This window comes from Dendropsophus ebraccatus, chromosome 11 (assembly GCF_027789765.1).
Source record: "Dendropsophus ebraccatus isolate aDenEbr1 chromosome 11, aDenEbr1.pat, whole genome shotgun sequence".
Lineage (NCBI taxonomy): Eukaryota > Metazoa > Chordata > Amphibia > Anura > Hylidae > Dendropsophus > Dendropsophus ebraccatus.
Window position 1 is genome coordinate 41,026,844 of NC_091464.1, and position 23,852 is coordinate 41,050,695.

At 42.5% G+C, this 23,852-nt stretch overlaps 1 protein-coding gene across 1 annotated transcript in view; it reads left to right on the top strand.

Moving 5' to 3' along the window:
* BLTP2 (bridge-like lipid transfer protein family member 2) overlaps positions 1–23,852 on the top strand; it is a 51,569-nt gene that overhangs the window by 4,179 nt on the left and 23,538 nt on the right. Inside the window, exons 2-17 of the mRNA XM_069945984.1 lie at positions 3,286–3,418; positions 5,676–5,725; positions 6,304–6,463; positions 7,712–7,830; positions 9,132–9,192; positions 9,725–9,935; positions 11,293–11,401; positions 11,484–11,608; positions 11,716–11,783; positions 11,954–12,099; positions 13,749–13,867; positions 14,113–14,276; positions 15,242–15,527; positions 16,671–16,876; positions 18,425–19,517; positions 21,306–21,497. Of these exons, the coding sequence (XP_069802085.1) occupies positions 3,286–3,418; positions 5,676–5,725; positions 6,304–6,463; positions 7,712–7,830; positions 9,132–9,192; positions 9,725–9,935; positions 11,293–11,401; positions 11,484–11,608; positions 11,716–11,783; positions 11,954–12,099; positions 13,749–13,867; positions 14,113–14,276; positions 15,242–15,527; positions 16,671–16,876; positions 18,425–19,517; positions 21,306–21,497 (3,242 nt within the window). The remainder of the gene's footprint in view (positions 1–3,285; positions 3,419–5,675; positions 5,726–6,303; positions 6,464–7,711; positions 7,831–9,131; positions 9,193–9,724; positions 9,936–11,292; positions 11,402–11,483; positions 11,609–11,715; positions 11,784–11,953; positions 12,100–13,748; positions 13,868–14,112; positions 14,277–15,241; positions 15,528–16,670; positions 16,877–18,424; positions 19,518–21,305; positions 21,498–23,852) is intronic.

Here is a 23,852-nt window from a genome sequence, read left to right on the forward strand (position 1 = left end):
TATAGAGGTATACAGTTATGTACACACTACAGCACATATATAAATGTATACAGTTATGTACACACTACAGGACGTATATAGAGGTATACAGTTATGTACACACTACAGCACATATATAAATGTATACAGTTATGTACACACTACAGCACATATATAAATGTATACAGTTATGTACACACTACAGCACATGTATATAAAGGTATACAGTTATGTACACACTACAGCACATGTATATAGAGGTATACAGTTATGTACACACTACAGCACATATATAAATGTATACAGTTATGTACACACTACTGGACGTGTATATACAGGTATACAGCCACTACAGGACATGTATATAGTTATGTACACACTACAGGACATGTATATATAGGTATATACGGAAGATTCCCCCCACGACACCTCTCTGCATTGCATTCTCCTCATGGCGGTTCTTTGAGTATTAATCCCCACCCCCACATGACATCTCTCTACAGAACATTGTACCCCATGACATCTCTCCGCAGAACATTGTACCCCATGACACCTCTCCGCAGAACATTGTACCCCGTAACACCTCCCCGCAGAACATTGTACCCCATTACAGCTCTTTGCAGGGCATCCAACCCCCGTGTCAAAGAGGCGTTCCCAACCCTCTGATCTGCTGCAAGTTAAATGGGCCAGTTCACACTGAACTAATTCGGTGGAATTCGGCAGCGTAATCCCACTGTGTAATCCCGCCTGCCTCAGTGCCATATAGTGTCTCTATGGGAGGGCTTGTGCGCAGTGTGCACTGGCCCTAACACCTCCTGACTCAACCTGATTGATAGTCAACTGGTGTCTGAGCCCCAAGCAGGAATGGGAGGAGGAGCGAGCAGACATTCTAGCCTCCAGCACTTCTGGAGATTAGGAACGCCTCTTATTTTGCTCAGTGCACCCACCTTGCAGCCGCCACACAATGCTGAGCTGTGTGCCTCTTATTGACACAGGGCTTTGCTGTGGTATGCTTGTGCTGTTAAAACAAGATAGCTCATTTTATAGTGTCAAGCCACTTTAACATGTTAACATTTCATTCCATAATTGTAAGGCCCTATTCATTCTGGAGCTACGATGCAGATATACATTAGGATACCAGCAAAAAAGTATTTTGATGCAGCAGTAGATCAATGTTTATTTAGTCTATGAAAGTCTATGGCTACTCCGCAGTATACATCAGATTTCTTTATTGTTGGTATTGATGTATACCAGCAACATAGACCCAAAATATGATGTGCTCGTCGCCTGAGCCAAAACTAAGTGTGTTCCATACAATATATTGTACGTTAGCTGTGTGATTTCTTTACTCTTGGATAACAAATACAGATATGAACCACCGACTTAAATCCTGGCGTGTGATCACGGCCTAAAAGACATTCCTGTAGTTCCTTGCTGCTCTTTGCTTGTTTTTCTAATGAGTAAAGTAGCTGCTCCGAATGTGTAAATGTCAGTCTGTACGGCCTGTATTATAATTCCTATAATCCGTATCGGTGCTGGATTATCAGATGTACACGTATTAGCTGGTGTCAGTACAGAAATCCCAACACATTAGATGTCAATAAGACTTGTAGCCAGTCTTCTCCCATACTTCCCCAGTAGTGGCAGCCAGTCTTCTCCCATACATCCCCAGTAGTGGCAGCCAGTCTTCTCCCATACATCCCCAGTAGTGGCAGCCAGTCTTCTTCCATACATCCCCAGTAGTGGCAGCCAGTCTTCTCTCATACTTCCCCAGTAGTGGCAACCAGTCTTCTCCCATAGATCCCCAGTAGTGGCAGCCAGTCTTCTTCCATACATCCCCAGTAGTGGCAGCCAGTCTTCTCCCATACATCCCCAGTAGTGGCAGCCAGTCTTCTCCCATACATCCCCAGTAGTGGCAGACAGTCTTCTCCCACACTTCCCCAGTAGTGGCAGACAGTCTTCTCCCATACTTCCCCAGTAGTTGCAGACAGGCTCCCAGCTCCCCATTCCCCCCTCTCTTTATAGTCCCCATAAGATTGGAGCCAAATCCAGTTGCCAGGGAAAAAAATATCACTGAGGGGGATTTATCCATTTAGTAAGCAGTCTTATAGGAAGAAGGTTCCTTGTTGCCCATAGCAACATATCACAGCTCAGTTTTCACTTTACCAGAGCTCATAAATATTTGAAAGCTGAGTAGTGATTGGTTGCTATGGGCAACAATGAACCTTCTTCCTATTGATTGCTTGATAAATTGATAACCTTCAGTAGTATTGAATCCCACCCTATTCTGCATTAGGGAGTTGAATAAAGAGTGATTACATGTGTATGGGAGCTGATAGATATGATAATGTAGTGAGCAGTCATGGCACATCCTCCTCCATTGTAACACTGCATATGACACTCTGCATACTTGACATATACTTGATATATCATTAATTGATATCAAAATGGCTGATTGATAAGGGGGCATTCACACATCCACAATTTTGCGCACCTTACGAACGAGGAAGGCAAGTAATTGATTTGTTCCCCACCCGGCATGATTTATCAGTATCATGCTGGCAGCGGAGAAACTCTTTGAGTCGCAGCGGCATTTTAATAACAGCCGCTGCGATTCAAAGAGTTTCCTTGCTGCAGGCATGATATTGACACATGTCGGGTGGGGAACAAATCAATTACTTGCATTCCTCATTCGTAAGGTGCGCAAAATTGTGGATGTGTAAATGCCCCCCAAGGACTGTAATAGACAGCCCAATATGGTGGGTGAGTGAGCCCCAATCCTGCAGACCGGCCTTTACACGTCTTTAGTATTGTCCGGAAAGGGGTACCAATGTTTGTGCAGCCCTTGCTTTATATAGTAAATAATAAAGTATATACTTATCTCTCCACACTCCCCAGTGTCGTCCTGCCTGTTTCCTGACGACCGGGGCTGCTGCGGAAGCTTTTACACCCATCTCTGAAGTGACATCCACTCACTGACCAAGACGGGACAGCGCGGCAGCCAGTGATTGGCCGTCACTTTAGAGACAGCTTTAGCATCGGCTTTGGTCAGCTGAAAGATGCCATCAGTTTCTTTAGTAAATTAAATCAATTTATAGAACCTTTACCCACTCCCTCTGTCCAGTTATCTGCAATTTTGTAATCCTTGGAAAGTTCATAGTTATTTTCCAGTTTTATCAGAGGCCTAATAGTCAGATCTGCCGATTTCCCATAAGCAGATACATACAGAAAATAATATTTCTGGCATTGTATTATTCATAGTGCAGTGTATATAACATGTAATAAATACTTATGTCCTTTATCCAGATGGCTGCTTTATCGCTTGGCCAGTAGCTGGTGTCAGAGGAAATTTGGAGCAGAATTGAATATTGGAAGCCTTGGATTTTTATGGTTTCAGAACATCAGTTTGAAGTTTGGGAGGCAGCAGCAGCAAACCCTGGTGAGAATAAGTTGTGTATCCGGTGGTTTGAAGGAAACAGGGATTGTACGTTCTAAGCACATTTTCCATGGCACTTGTAGAATGTTAAGTACATAAGGAAAATCCCTCACTGACTTGACTTCATGTTTCCTTATTTCCTGTACTTTGTACTTTCCTTATTTCCTGTACTGTGGCGTGAATGCTCTTGTTTTCATTCTGTTAATTCGGTTAAGTGACCTGTGTTCTGTTACGCTGCAGATGTAGACAATGATGCTGGGGTTAAAAATATGAAGTTTAAGTGTGCAGCCAAATATATTAAAAGAGTAAAACCTTCCCAGAAGCCTCTATGAGATATTGGTGCTTTGACAATGCTGAGGGAACAACCATGCCTGACATTTGATTTTTTTTTTTGTTTGTTTTAGTCCAGGGTCCAAGACATGAAATCCTGGCAGGAGTTTCTATATAGCCTGGGTTACTGTGTGATTTTTTTTTTTTTTTTCTGTAGCTCTTCTAGAGTTTTTCTATGGAGCTACAACAGCAGTGCACATTGAGTTTCTGTATAATCTTGTACACTGCAGCTGACACTCAATCTTTTAAAGAGGTTGTCCAGGCAAAATTAACTTATCCCCTATCCACAGGAGAGGGGACAATTAAGAGATTGTGGGTATCCGAACGTCGTACCCCCACCAATCTCCGTATTGGACCCTGTCCTGTCCTATGAATGCAGCCACGGGTATGGCATGTGACCCACGGCTCTATTCAGTCGTATGGAGCCACCGTAAAGAGCCAATAACAGCACTCGGCTCATTCCAGTAGCTCGATTTATTCATAACAAAGAAGACAGGCCGGATACGGAATTCTCTTACTTGTCCCTTATCCTGTTGATAGGGGACACGTTTGTTTTCCTAGATAACCCTATTTAAAGGGAAGCTATCAGTATTCGTGCACACAAACCTGCTGATATCTCCATGCAGCCTCATTTTTCCAGCACCAGTCTTCTTTTCTTAGTTGGCCCTGCTGTTTTTGTTAACTATAATTAAAAAGAGATATGTAGGTTAGCTTGTTTGGAGCACTGGGGGCATTCCTCGACCCCCCCCCCCCCCCCCCCCCCCCCCCGAGCACCGCTTGGCTTGTCTGCCGACTCCATCAGTCATGCTCATTTATGCATATTCAGTTATGCATAAGGAGGCCGGTCTTTAGGTAGGTGTGACCGACGAGGACGGCGGAAGGGCCAGTCAGTGCACCCCAGTGCTCCTATTGAGCTTATTTACATATTTATATATCGGCACCAGAAAGATAGGGTACGTGGTTGCAGGGTTTTCACGAACCTGCTGATAGTTTCCCTTTAACATCAGTGAGTACTACCAAACGTCTCTGTCTAGTCATAGACCTTGCAAGCATTTCCAAGATTAGAATCTTTTGCTTCTGCACACTCCACCAAAATACAGTATACAGTGCTATGCTATAATTTGGCTGTAGATCCTTCTAACACTTTTTTCCACTTCCCAGGGTAATGGTACCATATCTTTGATTTCCTTTCATATCTTTGAATATCCTCCTAGATTTTCCACAGACAGAGCTGTTCTTCAGTCTCCTCCTAGACTTGAATACAGATTTACCTTTGAGATATATACACGTACACTATATGATGATATTGTTATACACAGATGGTCAGTCTGATAGTTGGAGATCAGATTGCCTAGCCTTTGTCTTTTCCATTAATGGTGAATGTATTGCTGGGTTTACACGTAGCGACAATTCGCCCAATCGTACGATGAACGATTTCGAAGTAACAATTTTTTTTTTATAACTATCAGCATTTAGACGGACCGATATATCGTACGGAAAAATCGTTTTGCATTCGTTTAAGCCTATCTCGCACATAGGTTAAATCGGTGAATGACTGTTTACACAGAACGAGCTGCGATTTTTTTTTTGCGAACGACGATTTAAGAACATGTTGTAAGATCAAAATGAACAATTTCTCGCTCGTCGTTTGATCGTTCGCTGCGTTTATACGTACGATTATCGTTCGAATTCGATCGTTATCGTGCAAATTCGCACGATAATCGTTCGTGTAAACGCAGCATTTAACTCATGCATCATGTACACTTTGGTCTATGACTGGTGTTGTGGTGATTAGGATATAGCAGCGTACCCCCTCCCCGTTTGCTTACATTTTCCCTTGTTTGTTTGTTTTTATAAATACTCCAATAAGTATCAAAATAAAATTAGAAAATAGAGAGAGTTTAAATCAATATGTATTTCTTTATTTTAGGAGATTGACAGTATCTGGATATCTAGCAAGCTGCTGAACCATGAGTTACCGTAAGTGCTGATTTAGAAAAGTTTGTCTCAGGAGACTAAAGGAAATACTCTGTTGTTCTAGGATATGAATGATTAATATCCATAAAATACATAGTGATCTTTGTGATTTTAACACAGAGCTCTCAGATATACAAGATAGTCTCTAAAATGGGACCAAGTTTGCTGTTTCTAAATATTTAGTGTGATATCCGTGAAGTGAGATGTCTGTGCAGCCCTTGCTTAGTGTAAAATAATAAAGTTCACACATACCCAACCACGCTTCCAGGGGCTTCTGTCTACTCCTCGGTATCTTCCGCTCTTCTGCCTGGTCCTGCAGCTGCCACGAGTACTGCAGAGCCAGCGTCTGAGTGGCAGGCCACTCAGCCACTCAGTGCCTCCCACTTCAGAGGCTGATTCTGCAGTTCCACCGGTGACAGCAGGCAATGATTTTAGATCAGGACCTAAGACACGATAAGCCGATGATCTTTGTAATTGGCTGATCGTTGTCTTTATTACATAGAGCAATGATTTGGCAGATTATCGCTCTGTGTAATACCGCCCTAAGTCTCTCTCATTTGTCTTATCTTATTTACATCCAGTCACTACTTTGCCCTGTGTTTTGGAGAAGTGCGCATACGAATTGACCTGCAAGGGTTGTCACCGCCAAGACCACGGGTTCCTGATGCTTCATCTGAAGTTACATCAGAGCATGTTGAGAGAACAGCCTTTAACCCATCATTGGTGAAACTCTTATCGCAAGTACGTATAACAATCATTTTAACAGCTCTGACTTTTTAACTTCCTCCTAACTTTCTTCAGCTGTGCTTATACAGGTCATCCAATCTTGTAAAATTGATGGCTTAAAGGATAATCTTTTTAGTGTGGGTTGGATATAATATTTATTTTTTTTCCCTTTTTTTTTCGGTAATAAATTACCACAATTTTAGCGAGAGATTTGCGTTTTGTTTCAGTATAGTACCTCAATGTTCCTTGTAGAAATATCCAAGAAAAGGGTTTCAGAATAAGAGTTAGCTTATATTCCATCTTCTTAAAGGAGACCTGTGACCCTCCGTGCCGGGGTGACAGGCTCCCAACCCCCAGCTAGATCCCCTTATACAGACCTCATCTGGCTGAGTCCCGCTCCCAGAGCTGGTCCCGGGACGGGGAAATCCTGGTCAGAGGTCGGCGCACGCTGTGGGGAGAGGTCGGGCGTCCATAGAGAATGAATGGAGCCGTGCGCGCACTGCAGAGATGAGTCCGGCTCCATTCATTCTGACAGGGATATCTCCGTCCCGGGACCGGCTCCGGGAGCAGGACTCGGCGGGATGAGGTCAGTCTAAGGGGATCTAGCTGGGGGTCGGGAGCCTGTCACCCCGGCGCGGAGGGTGACAGGTCCTCTTTAAAAGCCTTATTATCACACAGATAGCAGATGCATATAGCAGTGCACCATTTCAGCCACGCCAGCTTTTTCAAGCCATAGAAATTAGCCGAACATCAACGTTCCCAAACTGGAAGCTATGTTATTAATCCAGAACTGCATTTACTGTTAGTTGCTAACAAACCCATCTGTATTTGCCTAGCTGAACGTTTGTAAAGCAAAATAGTGAGTTATTCCTGCCTCAGATTTTTGGCCAGTGCTCAGTATAAATATGGCACAATTCAATGCGTATCGCGAGAAATCTGCAGATATTTTCACTGCTACGTTTGTGTGAGCAAAATAGGGACACCTAGCGGTTCCCTGACCTCTCATTGCAACAGCTACATTGTGGCTTGAAACAATCGTGTAATTTCAGCGATCAATAATTTAGCTAGCTTCCATCATAAAACAGTGCAGTCTTGATAGAAATATCCATTAGATCCTCAGAACAACTTAAAAAAAAAAAAAAGAAACATTTCTCATCTATTGGAGGTTTGAAATTGGAAACCTTATTCAGGTTAATGTGTCATAAGTGCTCTGTATCGGTAGGCAATTGTATCACAGTAATGGTAAATGTGTTTGTTTTGCAGCTACTCTCTGTACACTTGGACTCTGTGAATATCATGGTTCTTAATGTAGCTCTCTCAGAGTCACTGTGGCACATGACCTTAACAAAGACGGCCATTGTACTGGACAGTGATGGGAAAAGGTAACCATTTACATTTCTCCACAGGAGGTCCTTTAACTAAAGAAAGAGTCCATAAAGCAAGAATTGTACACTTTGTATGATTATCTTCCGTTTATATGTTAGCCTGTCCCTGTTTTTCTTTTTCTTTCATTCGCCCTACTGTGCCACCGATCCTGCATGCCTGTGGCTGTGTGTATATATTATACCTTATGTGTAGTAATCAAATGACCTCTTCACATTACCATAGTGCCACGTTTATTAGGCACATTAGTCACTTGCCGGAACAAATTGCTGTTGTGGACCTGAATCATATATCTATCTATCTATCTATCTATCTATCTATCTATCTATCGATCTATATATGCAAAGTGGTCTTATTTTTTATGAGAAACAGATCAGTGATCTCAGGGAGACCAGACAAACGATAACACTGCTAGCTGCCGGTTAAATCGCTAATTGTTTTATGAGACACTTTTAAAAAGGTTATCCAGGATTAGAAAATCATAGCTGCTTCTTTCCACACCTGTTTTTAGTCTATTTGTGGGATTAAACTGAAAGGAGCTGGACTGCAATACCACACACAACTGGTGTACAGGTGTGACGCTGTTTTTCGAAGAAAGTGGATGTGTTTTGGTAATCCTAGATAGCTCCTTTAGGACTGCGTTGCCTTATGCATTGTCAGTTACGTTTTCCTGTTACACCATAGGAGTAGCAAATCGAAAATGGAGGGCTGGATAAGTAGCATGATGGACACCAATGACATCTGACAGATCATTTTGACTTACAGTGGTTTCTGTCTTGGTGCCCACCTTTTGGCTGGGTTCACACTACATATATTTCAGTCAGTATTGTGGTCCTCATATTGCAACCAAAACCAGGAGTGGATTGAATACACAGAAAGGATCTGCTCACACAATGTTGAAATTGAGTGGATGGCCGCCATTTAATGGCAAATATTTGCTGGTATTTTAAAACAACGGCTGTTGTATTAAAATAATGGCCGTTATTTACTGTTATATGGTGGCCATCTACTTAATTTCAACATTGTATGAACAGAGCCTTTCTGTGTTTTCAATCCACTCCTGGTTTTGGTTGCAATATGAGGACCACAATACTGACTGAAATATACGTAGTGTGAACCCAGCCTTTAGATGGAAAGAATAGCGGTGCTTGCTGTGCTCTTTTGTTCCCATAAAATATAACAGAACCGACAACAGAGCCTCCAGTGAAGATGTGAACACAACCTAATGCCTGGATCTTACTTTAGGACAACAAGGTGAAATGAGTAAAAAGGCTTTACTAGTTTCCTGTTTTACCTGCAGAATGGACTGCACTCTGAGCCTTAACCAGCTGTCTAGCAAGTTACTGAAGAGCAGTACTCAGGTTAGTATATGTTAAGCATACCATTTCCTTTTAAAACCTTTCACTACCCTTACAACTTTATTATGTCAGCTTGAACCCCTTTGGCCCTGTTTCCAGATTTACAACACAGACCTATTCTCTAGGGCACAAGTGTCAAACTCGCAGCCCTCCAGCTGTTGCAAAACTACAATTTCCATCATGCCTGGACAACTAAAGCTTGATCAGAATTGTATTTTTGCAACAGTGGGAGAGCCGACACCCCTGCTTTAGGACATCATTAGAGTTTTAAGCTCCCATTCCCTCAATGCTTATGACAAATTAAATCCATTCAGGTAGAATTGCTCTATAATGGCACCTTGTCAGATAGAATCTTTAGCAACTTTTGTTTTACTGTTGCTTTTCCAATCCAGTCTATCGTGCTTAATACAGTATTTGTATATATGTTGCAGGAATGTATATTAGACCTGACTGTAATTGAATACATTTTTCTATGTGTAAAGAAACTGGTTAACCAGCATAGATGAGATGTCATTTTTTCCTCCTCTGATTGCAGGAGGCCTGTCTGGCAGAGCTCTCCCTTGCTCTGACTTTGGAATGTAGCATCGATGAGAAACGATTACAAGCAGTTGGTCTAAAGGTGCAGAGTCTACACACAGAGGTGCATGAGAGTCTCTTCCACAGTGACTTGCTGCAGAAAAGGCTGGACGCAGCAGTGCAGGCTAACACAGAAGAGAGCAGCAGCACAGAGGAAGAGGCAAACGCAGGTTGGCACCAAGGGCATTGCAGGTTAAATGTTTACAGAGCCAAAACTTGTGTGATCCATATCAGGCACCCTTATCAATATTTAATATGTATATAAGAATTATTGCATTGAAAAGTCTGTGTTTCTCACTTCATTGGGGGACACAGCTCACACAGTCTGTTTTCCCCAATGAACTTCGACGAGAAAAGGATTTTACGATGAGTACTCACAAAATCCTTTTATCTACTACTTCATGAACACTGCTTTACAGCAGGGATGCAAATTAAAGAGGTACTCCAGAAATTGAAGGGTTTTTTTTAAATTATTTTTTAAATACATAATGCTTTAATAAAGTTATTTTACTCTGCAATATAACTTAATTAAAATATACTTTTTTTTTTTCTAACCATGATCCGCTCTGTTTCCACAAGTGTTCATGTCAGGAACCTTCCCAGACCCCTGCTCTAATCAAGTGCTGCCGCACAGCGCTTTTGGTATGGCATCAAAAACATTGCAGCCAGTGTTAATTGGTTGAGATGTTTTTTGGGGTCAGTCTTTTTTTCCTTTTAATTAGAATGCAGAATAAATGTAAGTATGGGTTACTTTCGGTGCTTTAAAAAATATTAGAAATAATGTATATATGTGTAAAATGCTACAAAAATGCACCTAAACACCATCAAAATTCTTTATACACATAAAATATTTGAAAGGGGAAACGTGTTGGGTTGTTCCTCTGATTGATGTCTTTTAGTAATTGTATATGAATGGTTTATCTTCACTATCAGTATACAATCAAGGTCAGAATCATTGACCAAGTATTGTGGGTCAAGGGACCCGAGTACACCTCAATCTAGTATGAGGTTGGGGTGGGTTTATGTTTTGTGTTTATACCTTTTAGCCACTTTATAATAAGTGAAATTTTAATTTGTGATAAACCTCTGTGATATTGTGATTGAAGAAATGTATCCCTGCCAGGGTTGGTTCTATGATCACACCACGGTTCTGTGATATGTGCACTAATGTAAAGTAGCTGTAATATTGCTGAATTTCCATGCAGTGGTCATGTGACTGCATGTACATTACAGATCTGTAAAATTATATGGGTCCATACTGTGAAAGTATATACCGTAGGAAGTAAATCCTGGAATGCTCTATTGCATGCCGTTTTGTGTAGGTGTTCTCCTCTGGAACATTTTTACACTGGACTGACACACAGCCCATTGGTTACATTACATTGTGTCCTTTTTTAGAGTGTTACTATGATTACAGTCTCTGTACACAAGAAAGTCATAGGTTATTGTCATTTTGGAGATAAATGGTTTGTTATTAACTAGTCCGGGCACTTTTATTAATACCCAATTTTTTTTTTCTCTTGACAGGAGACACGACCGCTCCTAAGTGGCTGCAGCTAGTAGAACGATTACCGTGCAAACTAGATGTGGGCTTTGAGAGCAGCACTGTGGTCCTGTCTATGAACAGTCAGCAAAGGTAATCCTGGCTTGGGTCGTGAAAAAAGATCTAAAAGCGTTTAAATGCAAGTTGATACTCTAGATCCCTGTTCATTCCTCAGGCTCTTAAACTGGACGTTGAAACTCCTCAAATTTTCTTACGTGCGAGAGGAGGATCAACTACCCATGCGAAAGTTTATAGGCAAGTCAGAACTGGCACAGATGAACTCTGAACTCCTAATAGAAGGTAGGTTATATACTTTTTAGTGGAAAGTTGTTTTTATTTTTGTTTTTTTGTGATAAAAATCCATAAAAATTAATACGATTTGCATGGTTTCTGGCTTTTATCCTCAGATGGTTTGTTGCTGTCACAAAGCCGACAAAGGATCCTCTGCCTAAATCATTTGAAGGCTGGTGTTCAGGTGAGGGACTGTACACAATGTGATTAAATGTATGCTATAAAGTCATTGTAAGCTGGCTATAGATGGTAAATAAATCATCTGCTTAGCTCATTGAAGTAACTGTTGTCCTTATGTTTGAGGTGTGTTGCTGTTTGCTACATAAATACTTTTTGCTCTTTGTATCCAACCAGGTCACCTCTATTGATGTCCAGAGTAATGTGGCTCTTAATACTTGCATCATTCATTACCGCCACCAAGAGTTTTCGCATTGGTTCAGCTTGTTGGCGCTGGATCGCCAAATACCTAGGGTCTCTAACGCCTCAACCAAAAATAATCGGTAGGTTTAGTACTGAACATTTTATTATGTTTATAGAATTAAATTGTGGTTTAAATGTGGTGAAATTATGTAGTTTGTTGTTTCATTTCCTTCCTCTAAAAAGCAAGCAGGCTATGTTAATACCAATGTCGTATAATGAAATTCAAAATGGTGAATTTATCTAAGTTAAGTTAAGTTATGTTCTGTTCAGAGGTCAGCCGTAGTGATATAGAGGGGGTCACACATAGTAATATAGAGGGGTCACTGTGGGTGTGGGGGCACGCCATAGCACACACACACACACACACACACACACACACACACACACACACACACACAGTATGCTGCATCCATAGCATACACACAGCCTGCTGCAGCCATAGCATACATACATACACACACACACACACACACACACAGCTGCAGCTATAGCATACATACATACACACACACACACACACAGCTGCAGCCATAGAACACTAAAGAAAAACACCACATTGAGGACAGAGGTTACTGCTGCACTATTCATGTCTTCTCCTCCTCCTCTATATTACACAGGATATTTACTGCCAAATAGTGACCGACGACTTTTCCTCGACCACCTTATGTAATAGGGCCTATTAGAATGTTGCTCATATATTGATAAGCAAAACTTATAAAATTCATATAAAAACTCAATTCTTAATTGTTTTCTAAGATTTTTTTTTAAAGCTGGAGTCGGTACATTTTTTCGGCCTCCAACTCCGACTCAGAGACTCTGACTCCACAGCCCTGCTCCTTCTTGCTCTCTCTTAAAAGGGGGAGGTGGTGCAGCTCACAGGTCTAAGTGCAAATGACTGAGGTTAAAATATGGTCTGCCCCTACCTATAGTGGCATATAAGTACGAAGAAGTGTAAACAAAAATTATATAGTCCTCTAAGTCACAGCAGCCCTATGTGATTTTGATAACTATTGACTTGGAGCACTGGATCACCTTCTTGCTCTGTGTGTGCGGCCTAGAGGGACCCTGCACTCTGAACACACAGACTGGGTACATCGCTTTGTGTTTTTTATGGGAACAGACTGGTGTTGGTGTGGGGATGCTGGTGGCGTGGTCCCCATTGCGATGAAACCAAAAATCAACAGAGCCGTGTCACAGAGGGGATATTGTTGCTCTGGGGGACGGCTGTTCAGAAAAAAGACAGCACCATCGGCACCCCCACGCTTGGGCCAGTCTATTCATGTAAAAAAAAAAAAAAAGATGGACCTAGTGGTTTATTCGCTTTAATGACATTGCCCATTTAAAGTTGCTTAGATCCTTACGCCTGTCCATTATGGGTAGAGGGGAAGAGTGAATTGGTTTTCTAGGAACAAACAAACAGTTACCTGTGAAATCCTGCACTGATGGTCCGGTGGTCTCTGCTAGTCTTTATTTTCCTGTAGCGATGACGTGCCGTACCTATATGTGACCACCACTGCCATTCACAGGCCTTAGTGGTGATTCTAGCATACACAACCACTGAGGCAAGTCATTGGTTGCAGTGGTCATATTTCTTGCAGCTACTTTAATGAACCATACTTTCTGACTACCCCTTTTAATTCACCACTTTTATTTTGTAAAACAGTACTGATTGGTAAGTACTACGGCTCTGCAGTATATCATACTTATATAATGTTTTCTTTAATTTTAGACCATTTCCTGTGATTTTAGCTCCAATAGTTTTCAACTCGAACATCTCTAATGTCAACGTGTCTGTCCAGCTGGGTGAAGCACAACCATTTGCTGTAGGATTTTCATCTGTTTCACTGGGTACGTTGTGTCTTGTGTCAAATATCAACAATGAAACGGGGTTATGCAGTGTTAGAAAAACACAACTCTTGTTTCCAGTTCAGGTGTAGTTTGCAATTAAGCTTTATTCACTTCAATGGAACCGAGTTGCAAAACCTGCACCCAAACTGCAGACAAGAGTGGTGCTGTCTCTGGAAGAAAGTGGCCATGTTTTTCTAATGCTGGATAACTACTTTGAAGTCACTTGTTTGCTGTTTCTCCTGCAGAGTTCAAGCACCTGCGTACACAGAATCTCCACCAGAGAGCACTTCTCTCTGTCAGCAATCTCTGCTGGAGAGTTGGCAAGGATTCTCATATCCAACAAGCCCTGCACCCAGCAAACACACACGTATGGGGAGAGGCTTTTGTGCTTGATTCTTTTAGCCTACAGGTAAGAATAGAAGTATTTCTTATAAGATTGCATACTGGAAAGGTCTTATCCATCTTTGTTTTATATGATACCAATAGAGTGAGAGAAGCATCGCTGAAAATTTGGAAATATTATAAATAGAACAGGTTATTTATGTATTATGCTTTTTAATTTAGTGCATTCATTTATTGGGTTGTCCAGCATAAGGCAAACAAAAGAACCACATTTGTCAAGAGGTTATGAATGGTGTTTAAGCTCAACCTCATTCATTTTAGTGAAGCTGAGTGAAGTACCAGTGAAAGAAACTGTATTATATCTTATAATTATCAGTTAAGGCCCTTGCACACTAAGGAAATCACGCAGATAACTTGCTGCAGATTCTGTTGCTAGCACCCCTGCCCCAACCTGGAAACTGGAAACACAAGACAGGTGTTTATATGGCTGCAGCCACACCACCACCAAGGACTGAACCCCCAGAGCTTGTCAGGTTCAAGTCAGCACGGACCAGGAAGGTTGTAAATTTGTTTCTTTTGACGCAAATCAACTTCACCAAACCTTATCAAATTTCTAAAATCTAAATTTGAGCACGTAGATTTGTGCTGAAAGAGACATTGGATGTTCGATGATGTATTTCGCCAGTCTTCTGTTGTAGGCCTGGCCAAGAAAGGAGCAGAGGCTGAGAAGGGTGCAGTTCATATGTGTTTTCTAAACTCCAACTGCAGGGAGTCCATGTGATCATGAGAATTATGTCTCTTCACTCATTTTCTATCCTGTGTTTCATTGGCAAACACCATTAAACCCTTTTAAATAGTAATACAGCAGATTGCATGATAAGGATGCATATGTATATCCTGACTAAGTTGTGCCACATTTACATGTCAGTCTTAAAAATTTGTAATCTGCAGAATTACGTCTCCCTGTGAATTTACATACTGTCCTCTTTTCTTCTAGATGTGCATGCCTAAAACCTAATTCTTTGTTTTCAGGGCAGCTACAATCAATCACTGGGTGTGGGAATCATGCAGGCTGACACACTCTTCATAGAATCCACTGTGCAAGGACTACAGGTCGAGTTTTCAGATACATGTGCAGAATGTCTCTGTCGTGTACTCAGTCTGGTGCCTGTAGCCTCTAAACATCCGGTGCCAGCCTTGCAAGACCCACTTTCTCCTGCTTCCCCAAATACAGACACCAGCAACAAGTTGGCCATTCTCTGGAAAGTGGATGTCAGGGTGGAGGAAGTGAACTTGTTTACGTTGTCCACTTTAGTAGGTGAGTGTATATAGTGCCTTTTCTTAAAATTAACTTAAGCTTTTTGCCTGTGCATCTTCTGTTATAACAGGCCAGTTTCTGTCTATGCACCAGGTTTGATAACTGTATGTCCAATAAGGTCTTGCCCAGGTATCACAAAGATGCGTATGGCCAGATCATGTTTAGCTTAGTGAGTACAGTACTTAAAAAAAATTGTAATTAGGGTACAGCCACAGATGGAGGTCAAATACACAAAAGAGGCTACAGACTGTGCTCTTTGCGGCAGCATGCATGGGACCAGCTGGATGCCATATTTAGCAGAAGGTGCAAATAATGGCTGGTAGTAGCCTTTCATCATCTATATAGAGGCTCCAAAATAAGCCTGTAATTATGCGCCAAATAAGCTCAAAATAGTAGGCTTTTTTTTTTTTATTGTTTTTATGCATAATGTTCATGCAACATTTCTTTTTTGGCCATAATTTTCAAGGACCATCATTTTTAGGCAAAAATACAGCCTTATTTTTAAAATTACAGCCATAATTATATTATATTTTTGCCTCCAAAATTACGTCAATCCAAAAGCCAAAAACATATGGTGTGAAAATAGCCACAAATTTTAATAATAAATAGGGTCTTTGCTTGCCATTTTCAAGTATTTAAAGGCATTTATGTGCAAAAGAAATAAACCTGTGAACGGTGCAGTGTTTTCCCATGGAGTTCACTTTAAAATATAAATGTTCTATAGCAAAATAGATGAATTTTGTGGTGTAATACAGCTGTTTCACATACCAAAATACACCTAAAAAGCGGTCTGAACATATTCTTAGACTCCTTTCATATGACGTTGTGGGGCCACATAACCAGTTAATGCGTAAAGGTATTGCAATATATACCAGCAACAAATCCCCAAAATGTGAAGTGAATGGAGGCTAACAAAACTTCACTGTCAAGAGAAAAATGCAGGGCCATGCGTATTTGCATTTGTCACCCAATGCTTATTGTCCAGAAACTTCATAATCTACAGTACCATAGCCTTTAAGCCATAAGCAATAGCTGGATATATACACAGGTATCTCTAGTTATCTTTTTTTTGTTTTTTTATTTTTTTTTGCGTCTTTACACTAATAAATGTATATAACTAAATGTATCTTTGTCCTTTTGAAGGTGCTGCTCAGGTGAGGATAGACCTACTTACCCTAGTAGGAAGTGCAGAGAGCTGCAGTCTGAGCCTACAAGGTGTGGCTACATCTCTTTTGAAGTCCATCACTGATAAAATGGAACCGTGCTGTAACGCTGTGGAGCAGAATGACCCATTACTCTACTTCTCCATTTTGTCCTTTTCTTATTACACCACTATTCATGCTCTAGAGGTAAGACTGGGAAGATTTAATTGCAGTTTAATGTTTTACATGTATGCCTTCTCCTGCCTAGCACTCAGACTTCCCTATATAGAAAACATGCTGACTAGAATAATTCTGAAATGTTTCCTGATTTTGAGGCTAGGGCTGCAGTCACACAGTCTGTCAATCACAAAGCTGCAAACTGGAATCACAGACCTCCCGGCATCATGTATCGCTATGATGCTGTGAGCTCCAATGAGTTTAAGCTTTGTGGTACTGCACTGACACAGCTACGCTGCTGTGTCAATACAGCAGCACAAAGATTTGTACAGCTTTGAAGCTGCCAGCATCATTATGATACATGATACATCTGATCGCAGCTTCCGTGATTCACAGTCTGTGTGAATGCGGCCTTATACTCAGCTGCTCCTAGCAAGTGTTTCTGTAGCACGCTTTTAATACAATTTTTTGTAATTTTAAAAGTCATGTTAGAGAGAACACACGAACGCTGTTTGATGGGCAGTTTTTTTTTCTTTTTTAAACTCTGTGTGCATGTATTGTCAAGCATTGCTTTTACATTGTATGCTCTCTGCCAGCATTTACACTATATATGAATACGTTTGCTTAGTTATTTTTAGAAAAGTGCTAAATATTTGGTGCGCAATGTCCCTCTTTTGTTGTTCTGCAGGCTTATCCCATGTATTATAGCTCTCTTACAGGGAAATTCCTATCTTCTTAGGATATAGTATCACATGTTGAATCCTAAGGGACCTATTAACACGGAGTGATGATCTGCCGATTTGGGCAGGTATTACTACGTGTAATAAAGACAATGATCAGCCGAGGAGCCGATTGTTGCCTTTCAACATTTTTAAAAATCATTGGTGCGGCCAACAGCTGATGAAGAAAATAATAAAGATTCTACTCGCTTGTCTATTCTCCCCGGTGTCCTACTGCCTTTCCCTCCGCTCACCACAGCCACCGCTGAAGCTTATGAAGCTACCTCTGAAGTCATAGGCTGCTCAGCCAATCCCTGGCCCTGTCCTGTTTTGGCTAGAGATTGGCTGAGCGGCCTGTCCCTTTAGAAGCTTCAGTAGCTGCTGCGGTGAGTGTGGAAAAGGCAGCAGGACACTGGGGGAGCCTGGACAGGTAAGTATAACTTTCTTTCTACATAAAGCAAGGGCTGCACGGACATCACTAATGATGCCCGCGCACTATTCTTGAGCCATGTAATAGGCTCTGTAGGAAACTGATCAGCCCTTACTTACAACAATCATCGGGCCATGTAATATCACTCTAAGATTCTCCCAACACATACACTGTAAGTTAATGTATATGGATTGTTAACATGGTGATTTTACTTAGGCTGGAATCACATAATTATAATCACATAGTTATAGTGCAGTTTTTTGAGCCAAAGCCTAAAATATATGTGAAATAAAAGGATTGTACTTCTCCTTTCTGCACTACTGGATCAAGTTCTGGCTTTGGCTCAAAAAACTGCATCAAAAACTGCATGTGTGATTCCAGCTATAATGAAAAACAAGCCTGCTGGTAACATTCTTCTGCTGTTTACAGGTGCAGTGTCAGGAAGAGCTGGTTTTGCACTGGAGTCCTTGGGATCACATGTATTTGTATCAGCACACATTGTCTGCTCTACAGAGCAAGGATCTGCTGTTGACAACCTTAGACAGGACAACCCAGCTGTCAGGCTCAGATGCACATGCGTCAGGAAAGTATTCACCTCAGCAGTCACAACATCCAGTAGCAGAAAGTCCAGGTGTTCATCGGAAGGGGATGCAGATAACAGTGGAGTTGAGTTCTGTGAAGGTACATACTGCCGTCTGCAAGGAGAACCATTTCCTGTTCAGAGCTCAGAGGATCTGGCTCAACCAGCACGGAGGCTCCCTTCAGCTACGATCCCCTGAAATAACCGTCAATGCTGACGGTCACAATATCTTTTCGTTTAAAGAGGTTGAGGCACAGAGAATGCCTGAACTGGAAGAAATGTTGCTTCATCGAAGCCACTTCAACTCTCTTCTCACCGAGAGGAATCGTGCATGGGTTCTGGATATTAACAGTGTTACCATTGAGTTTCCTCACCGCTATGACTTTTCATGTATTCTTGATGAGGCCATAGGGGTGCAGAAGTGGCTGAAAGGTCTCCATCGTTCTCCAAGGACTCAGCCAGAGCCTCTTCCTCCAGACCTTGTACTAAGAGTTAAACAGTTTTCCTTTGCATTCTTGGATGATGTCTTTGAGGTGAAACTGAGAGATAACTACGAGCTAATGAAAGATGAGAGCAAAGAGAGTGCCAAGAGGTTAAGGCTGCTTGATGACAAGGTTGCTGCTCTGCGCAAACAACATGGAGAATTATTGCCAGCCCGAAAAATTGAGGAGCTTTACACTTCCTTGGAAAGGAAAAACATAGAAATCTACATCCAGCGATCCCGTCGCCTTTACAGCAATACCCCCATGCGGAAGTCTCTTCTAACCTGGACTATGTCAGATCTTGAAATAGTGGCCTTAGCAGATGAGTCTCTGCATGGGCTGGACAAAGTGTTGGAGAATATGAGGGACATTGACAGCATCAGTCCTTTTCCCCCTGAGGGGCTGCCACTTGTGATCCAGTGGTGCCGCATGATGAAGTGCTCGCTCAAAACATTTTTTGGTGAGTTCTTCCATATAATGGTCAGATTCTGGTCCTTTATAAACATTATACAAAAAAACATGCAGGATAGCCTAGAACAGTGTACTTTGAATAGTGAAGTACAAAAGCATTACAAAATACGTTAATCATGCATATTGGGTCGAAGCTATCATTTTATATAGCTAAAATTTGATAGAAAAAAAAAACAAAAAAAAAAAACTTCCCTTAAAGGGTAGCTTCACACGTACCGTATCGCTGTGGTTTTGGTGTGATTTTTACATGTGAGTTTTGATTTTCACATGAAAATCATGTGAAAATCAAAACGCGCATGTAAAAAACGCAGCGATAAAAACGCAGCGATACGGTACGTGTGAAGGCACCCAAAGTCAGTATTTTGCATCAGTATTTTTAAACCAAAATTGGAAGTGGAACGATATATCAAAGAGGTGAAAATCTTTCCATTATACTTCTTCCTGTTGATGCTGCACTTCTGGTTTTGGCTTACATAGACTGTGGTTACTTGTGGGGTGACAGCCTGACCCCATTCACTGACATCGGCCGTACTGCATCATCCCTGGAGTGAGACACTCTGTTCTTTGCCCGCAACTTGCCATGAGTCCTAGCCAGAGAAAAAAATATTAACTGTGGTTTTAAGGCACATGTCACTTTAACCTTAGTGTAATAGAAATTTTATGTGTAAGGAGCCTAATGCTTGTGTTAGCAACACACTTTCTGGACTGGTTTCCATCCAATGACTGCTAACTAAACTAACTAATCTTACCACCTGTGAAGAATTAATACGTAACATTATAGACAATTAGAGAATTTTCATTGTATAATAAACATGCTCAGATTTGGACATGTCCTGTCAAAAGTTATGATAATTCGGGGTCTGTGTGCTGAGACCTCCTCTGTTTACTAGAATGAATCAGGAGAAAGCTCTCAGCTAGCCTCTTCTTCACCTTCTCTCTCTCCTCGCTGTAGGTGATGGATTATATAGAAAGTCTATGGATTGGTGGGTGTGAAAGTGCTCAGTTGCAGTCTTCTCCCCAACTTTTGGCATGTAATATTATTTGCATAGCTATCGGACCGATTCATAAGTTAATAAAGCACAAAATGAGTTTTTTGGGACCACTACGCATATTCAAAGGATAGGCTATAAGTGTCCCCCACAACTATAACAAACTACAGTACAACTCCCATCATGCCTAGACAGCCAAAGCTTTAGCTGTGGCTATCCAGGCATGATGGAAGTAGTAGTTTTGCAACAGCTGGAGAGCCAAGGTTTTCTACCCCTGACCTAGATGCAGGTCCCACCTCTGGGATCCGCACCTACCTCCGGATTGAGGGCTGCCAAGCCCGTTTGCATCCAGAAGAGGTGGTCAGGAAGCAGAAGATTCTGGGACTTAGACAAACAGCTTAGTTCATGGGGCTACACTGTTTGCGCTACAGTTTATACCAACTATTAGTTAGCTTAAATGACATCATAATCTTGTTGCCAGAATCCTTGGACATTTTCATGGTGTCACATCTTAAACCCTTCCTTGTTTAAACACAACTAAAAAGTGTGTAAAAAGTATCTAGAACTAATATTTCTACTGCAGGTTTCATGGACAATTTTTTTGTTCAGCAGAAAAGTTAATGCATCAAAGAAAAAGTTGATTTACTTTTATATTTATTACGAATGTTAAGATCCGAGATTGAAATGTTTTTGTTTTTTTTGTGTTGTATTTTTTTTTCTAGTCTCAGATTTCATTTTTACAGTACAAAGTCTTGATGATAACAGTTTCTCATCCTCTTCTATTTAAGTGCGCATCCGGGACTATCCTAGATATCTCTTTGAGATCAGGGACTGGCATCTTTCTGGGAGGCTGCTCGGGGCTGAGCAGGTTGGACAAGCCAATGCACGGAGAAAGCAAGTTGTACATTTAGGGGCTCCGTGGGGCGATTCAACAGTGGAGAGGAACATGCCGCCACTGAAATTCTTCCATGATTTTCACTGTAAGTACTCACAATTGTTTGTGCTACCTTTTTTTCATCTTAAATTGGATATCTAGCTTTGTTATTAAAAATGCAAGACACTGGCTAGTGCTTACCTGCTTTCTCTTTTAAATGTATTTTCTTCAATGTTACCTGCTTTGTATCATTTCCTTATTTCAGTGTATAGTTGTATGAAGTTCAAACTTATGTTAAACAACTTCTTTGGCCTTTCCCCAGGTTTAAAGGGGTATTCCAGGGAAAATCAATAATTTAGAAATGGAAAGGGTTAACCAAGGTTAACCCTTTCCTAATATACTTACCTGTCCGTTATTGGCCCCCCAAGGAGATCTCTGGTCCAGTCTCGTTAGCGTCCAGCTTGCCACTCCCGGATCCTCTGTCCTTCCGGTTCGGTGACGTCACCACCCGGCCGGTGTCTGCTGTCTTTCTTATTAGCAGCAGAGCACTGAACCCTGACTGGCTTGGTAGCGTGCAGCCAATCAGGGTTCAGTGCTCTGCATCCCCTGCTGTAAGTTATCAGGGTTTGGGGGGGCTCAGTGCCGGTGTCAGAACTACATTAGGGCAATGTGAGGGGTCCCTGCGGCATTACTTCATTCATAGCCACCAGACACCCGGAGCGGAGCTATGAATGAAGTAATCCCGCCCACCGCATCCCTTCCCCTCCCGGGACTCAGGGTCAGTATCGCTGAAACCCGGGGGGAAGTCCTGTAAAGTAATGCTGATCGGCTGCTGCTGAGCCCCCCCCCCCCCCCTGCCCCCCTCCCTGTGTCCCTGTCAGATCTCTCACCCCCACCCCCCAGAGCGCGCTGCCGCACTGGCCTGATCTCTGCACCTCTGATCTCCTGCATCAAGCAGCCGGGGGTACACAGCTGACAGGCGCTGTGTGACTAAGGCAGGAGACTGTGACTGAGTACAGGTGCAGAGATCAGTGCCGAGATCGGGGCCAGTGCGCTCCGGGGGTGGGGGTGAGAGATCTCTGACAGGGACACAGGGAGGGGGGAGTCCTGCAAAGTAATGTGTATCGGCTGCTGATCCCCCCCCCTCCCCCCCCCCCCCCATGTCCGTGTCAGAGATCTCTCACCCCCATCCCCGGAGCGCGCTGGCCCCGATCTCGGCGCGCTCTGGGGGGTGGGGGTGAGAGATCTGACAGGGACACAGGGAGGGGGGCCGGGGGGGATCAGCAGCAGCCGATCAGCGATACTGACCCTGAGTCCCGGGAGGGGAAGGGATGCGGTGAGCGGCATTATTTCATTCATAGCTCCGCTCCAGGTGTCTGGTGGCTATGAATGAAGTAATGCCGCAGGGACCCCTCACATTGCCCTAATGTAGTTCTGACACCGGCACTGAGCCCCCCCAAACCCTGATAACTTACAGCAGGGGATGCAGAACACTGAACCCTGATTGGCTGCACGCTACCAAGCCAGTCAGGGTTCAGTGCCAGACAGCAGACGCCGGCCGGGTGGTGACGTCACCGAACCGGAAGGACAGAGGATCCGGGAGTGGCAAGCTGGACGCTCACGTGACCGGACCGGAGATCTCCTTGGGGGGCCAATAACAGACAGGTAAGTATATTAGGAAAGGGTTAACCCTTTCCATTGCTAAATTATAGATTTCCCTGGAATACCCTTTAAGGGCAACCAGTCGGCACGATTGTGCTGATATGGTTCCCTGCAGCACAGTATAGAGCTATTGTGCAGCTCGTGGAGCTCACCAGCTGCAACAGTAGGAGAAAAAGAAGTTTTATTATGCCAGTAGAGGGGCGGCGACTAGTCATCTTGGCGGGGAGCTGCCCGTGCCTCTGCTTGTCAGCATGCTCTGCGGGGCTGATTGACAGGCAGAGAGGCCACTGACTGGTCTCTCTGCCTGTCAACATCCCCAGGCTGCATGCTGACTAGCAGAGAGCCGCGACTAGTCACTGGCGGCTCCCCGCCCAGATGACTATTTGCCGCCCCTCTCTTTGCCTTGCATGGCATAATAAAACTTATTTTTCACCCTTATAAAGCTGCAGCTGCGGCTGATGTGTTCCGCAAGCTGCACAATAGCTCTATACTGTGCTACAATTGTGCTTATTGGTTCCCTTTAACCTGCACCTCTGCTTGCTCTCATGGGCTTACTGACTGCCAGTATTTGCATGGACAACCTGACCTGGATGTTATCTTCTTTAGGATTACATTCTGTGTACAATTCACACATTCCTTTTGATCACTACTTAAAGAACAGTGATTTGAAAAATAACCTTGATCTGAAAAGTGGGGGTCCTAGAATTGGAGCTTGCATGTATGAGGCATGTATAGCTTATCTTCTGGATGTACCAAAATTTTCTTTTTTAGAGTTTTTAGTTAATAAGTTCTGAGATAG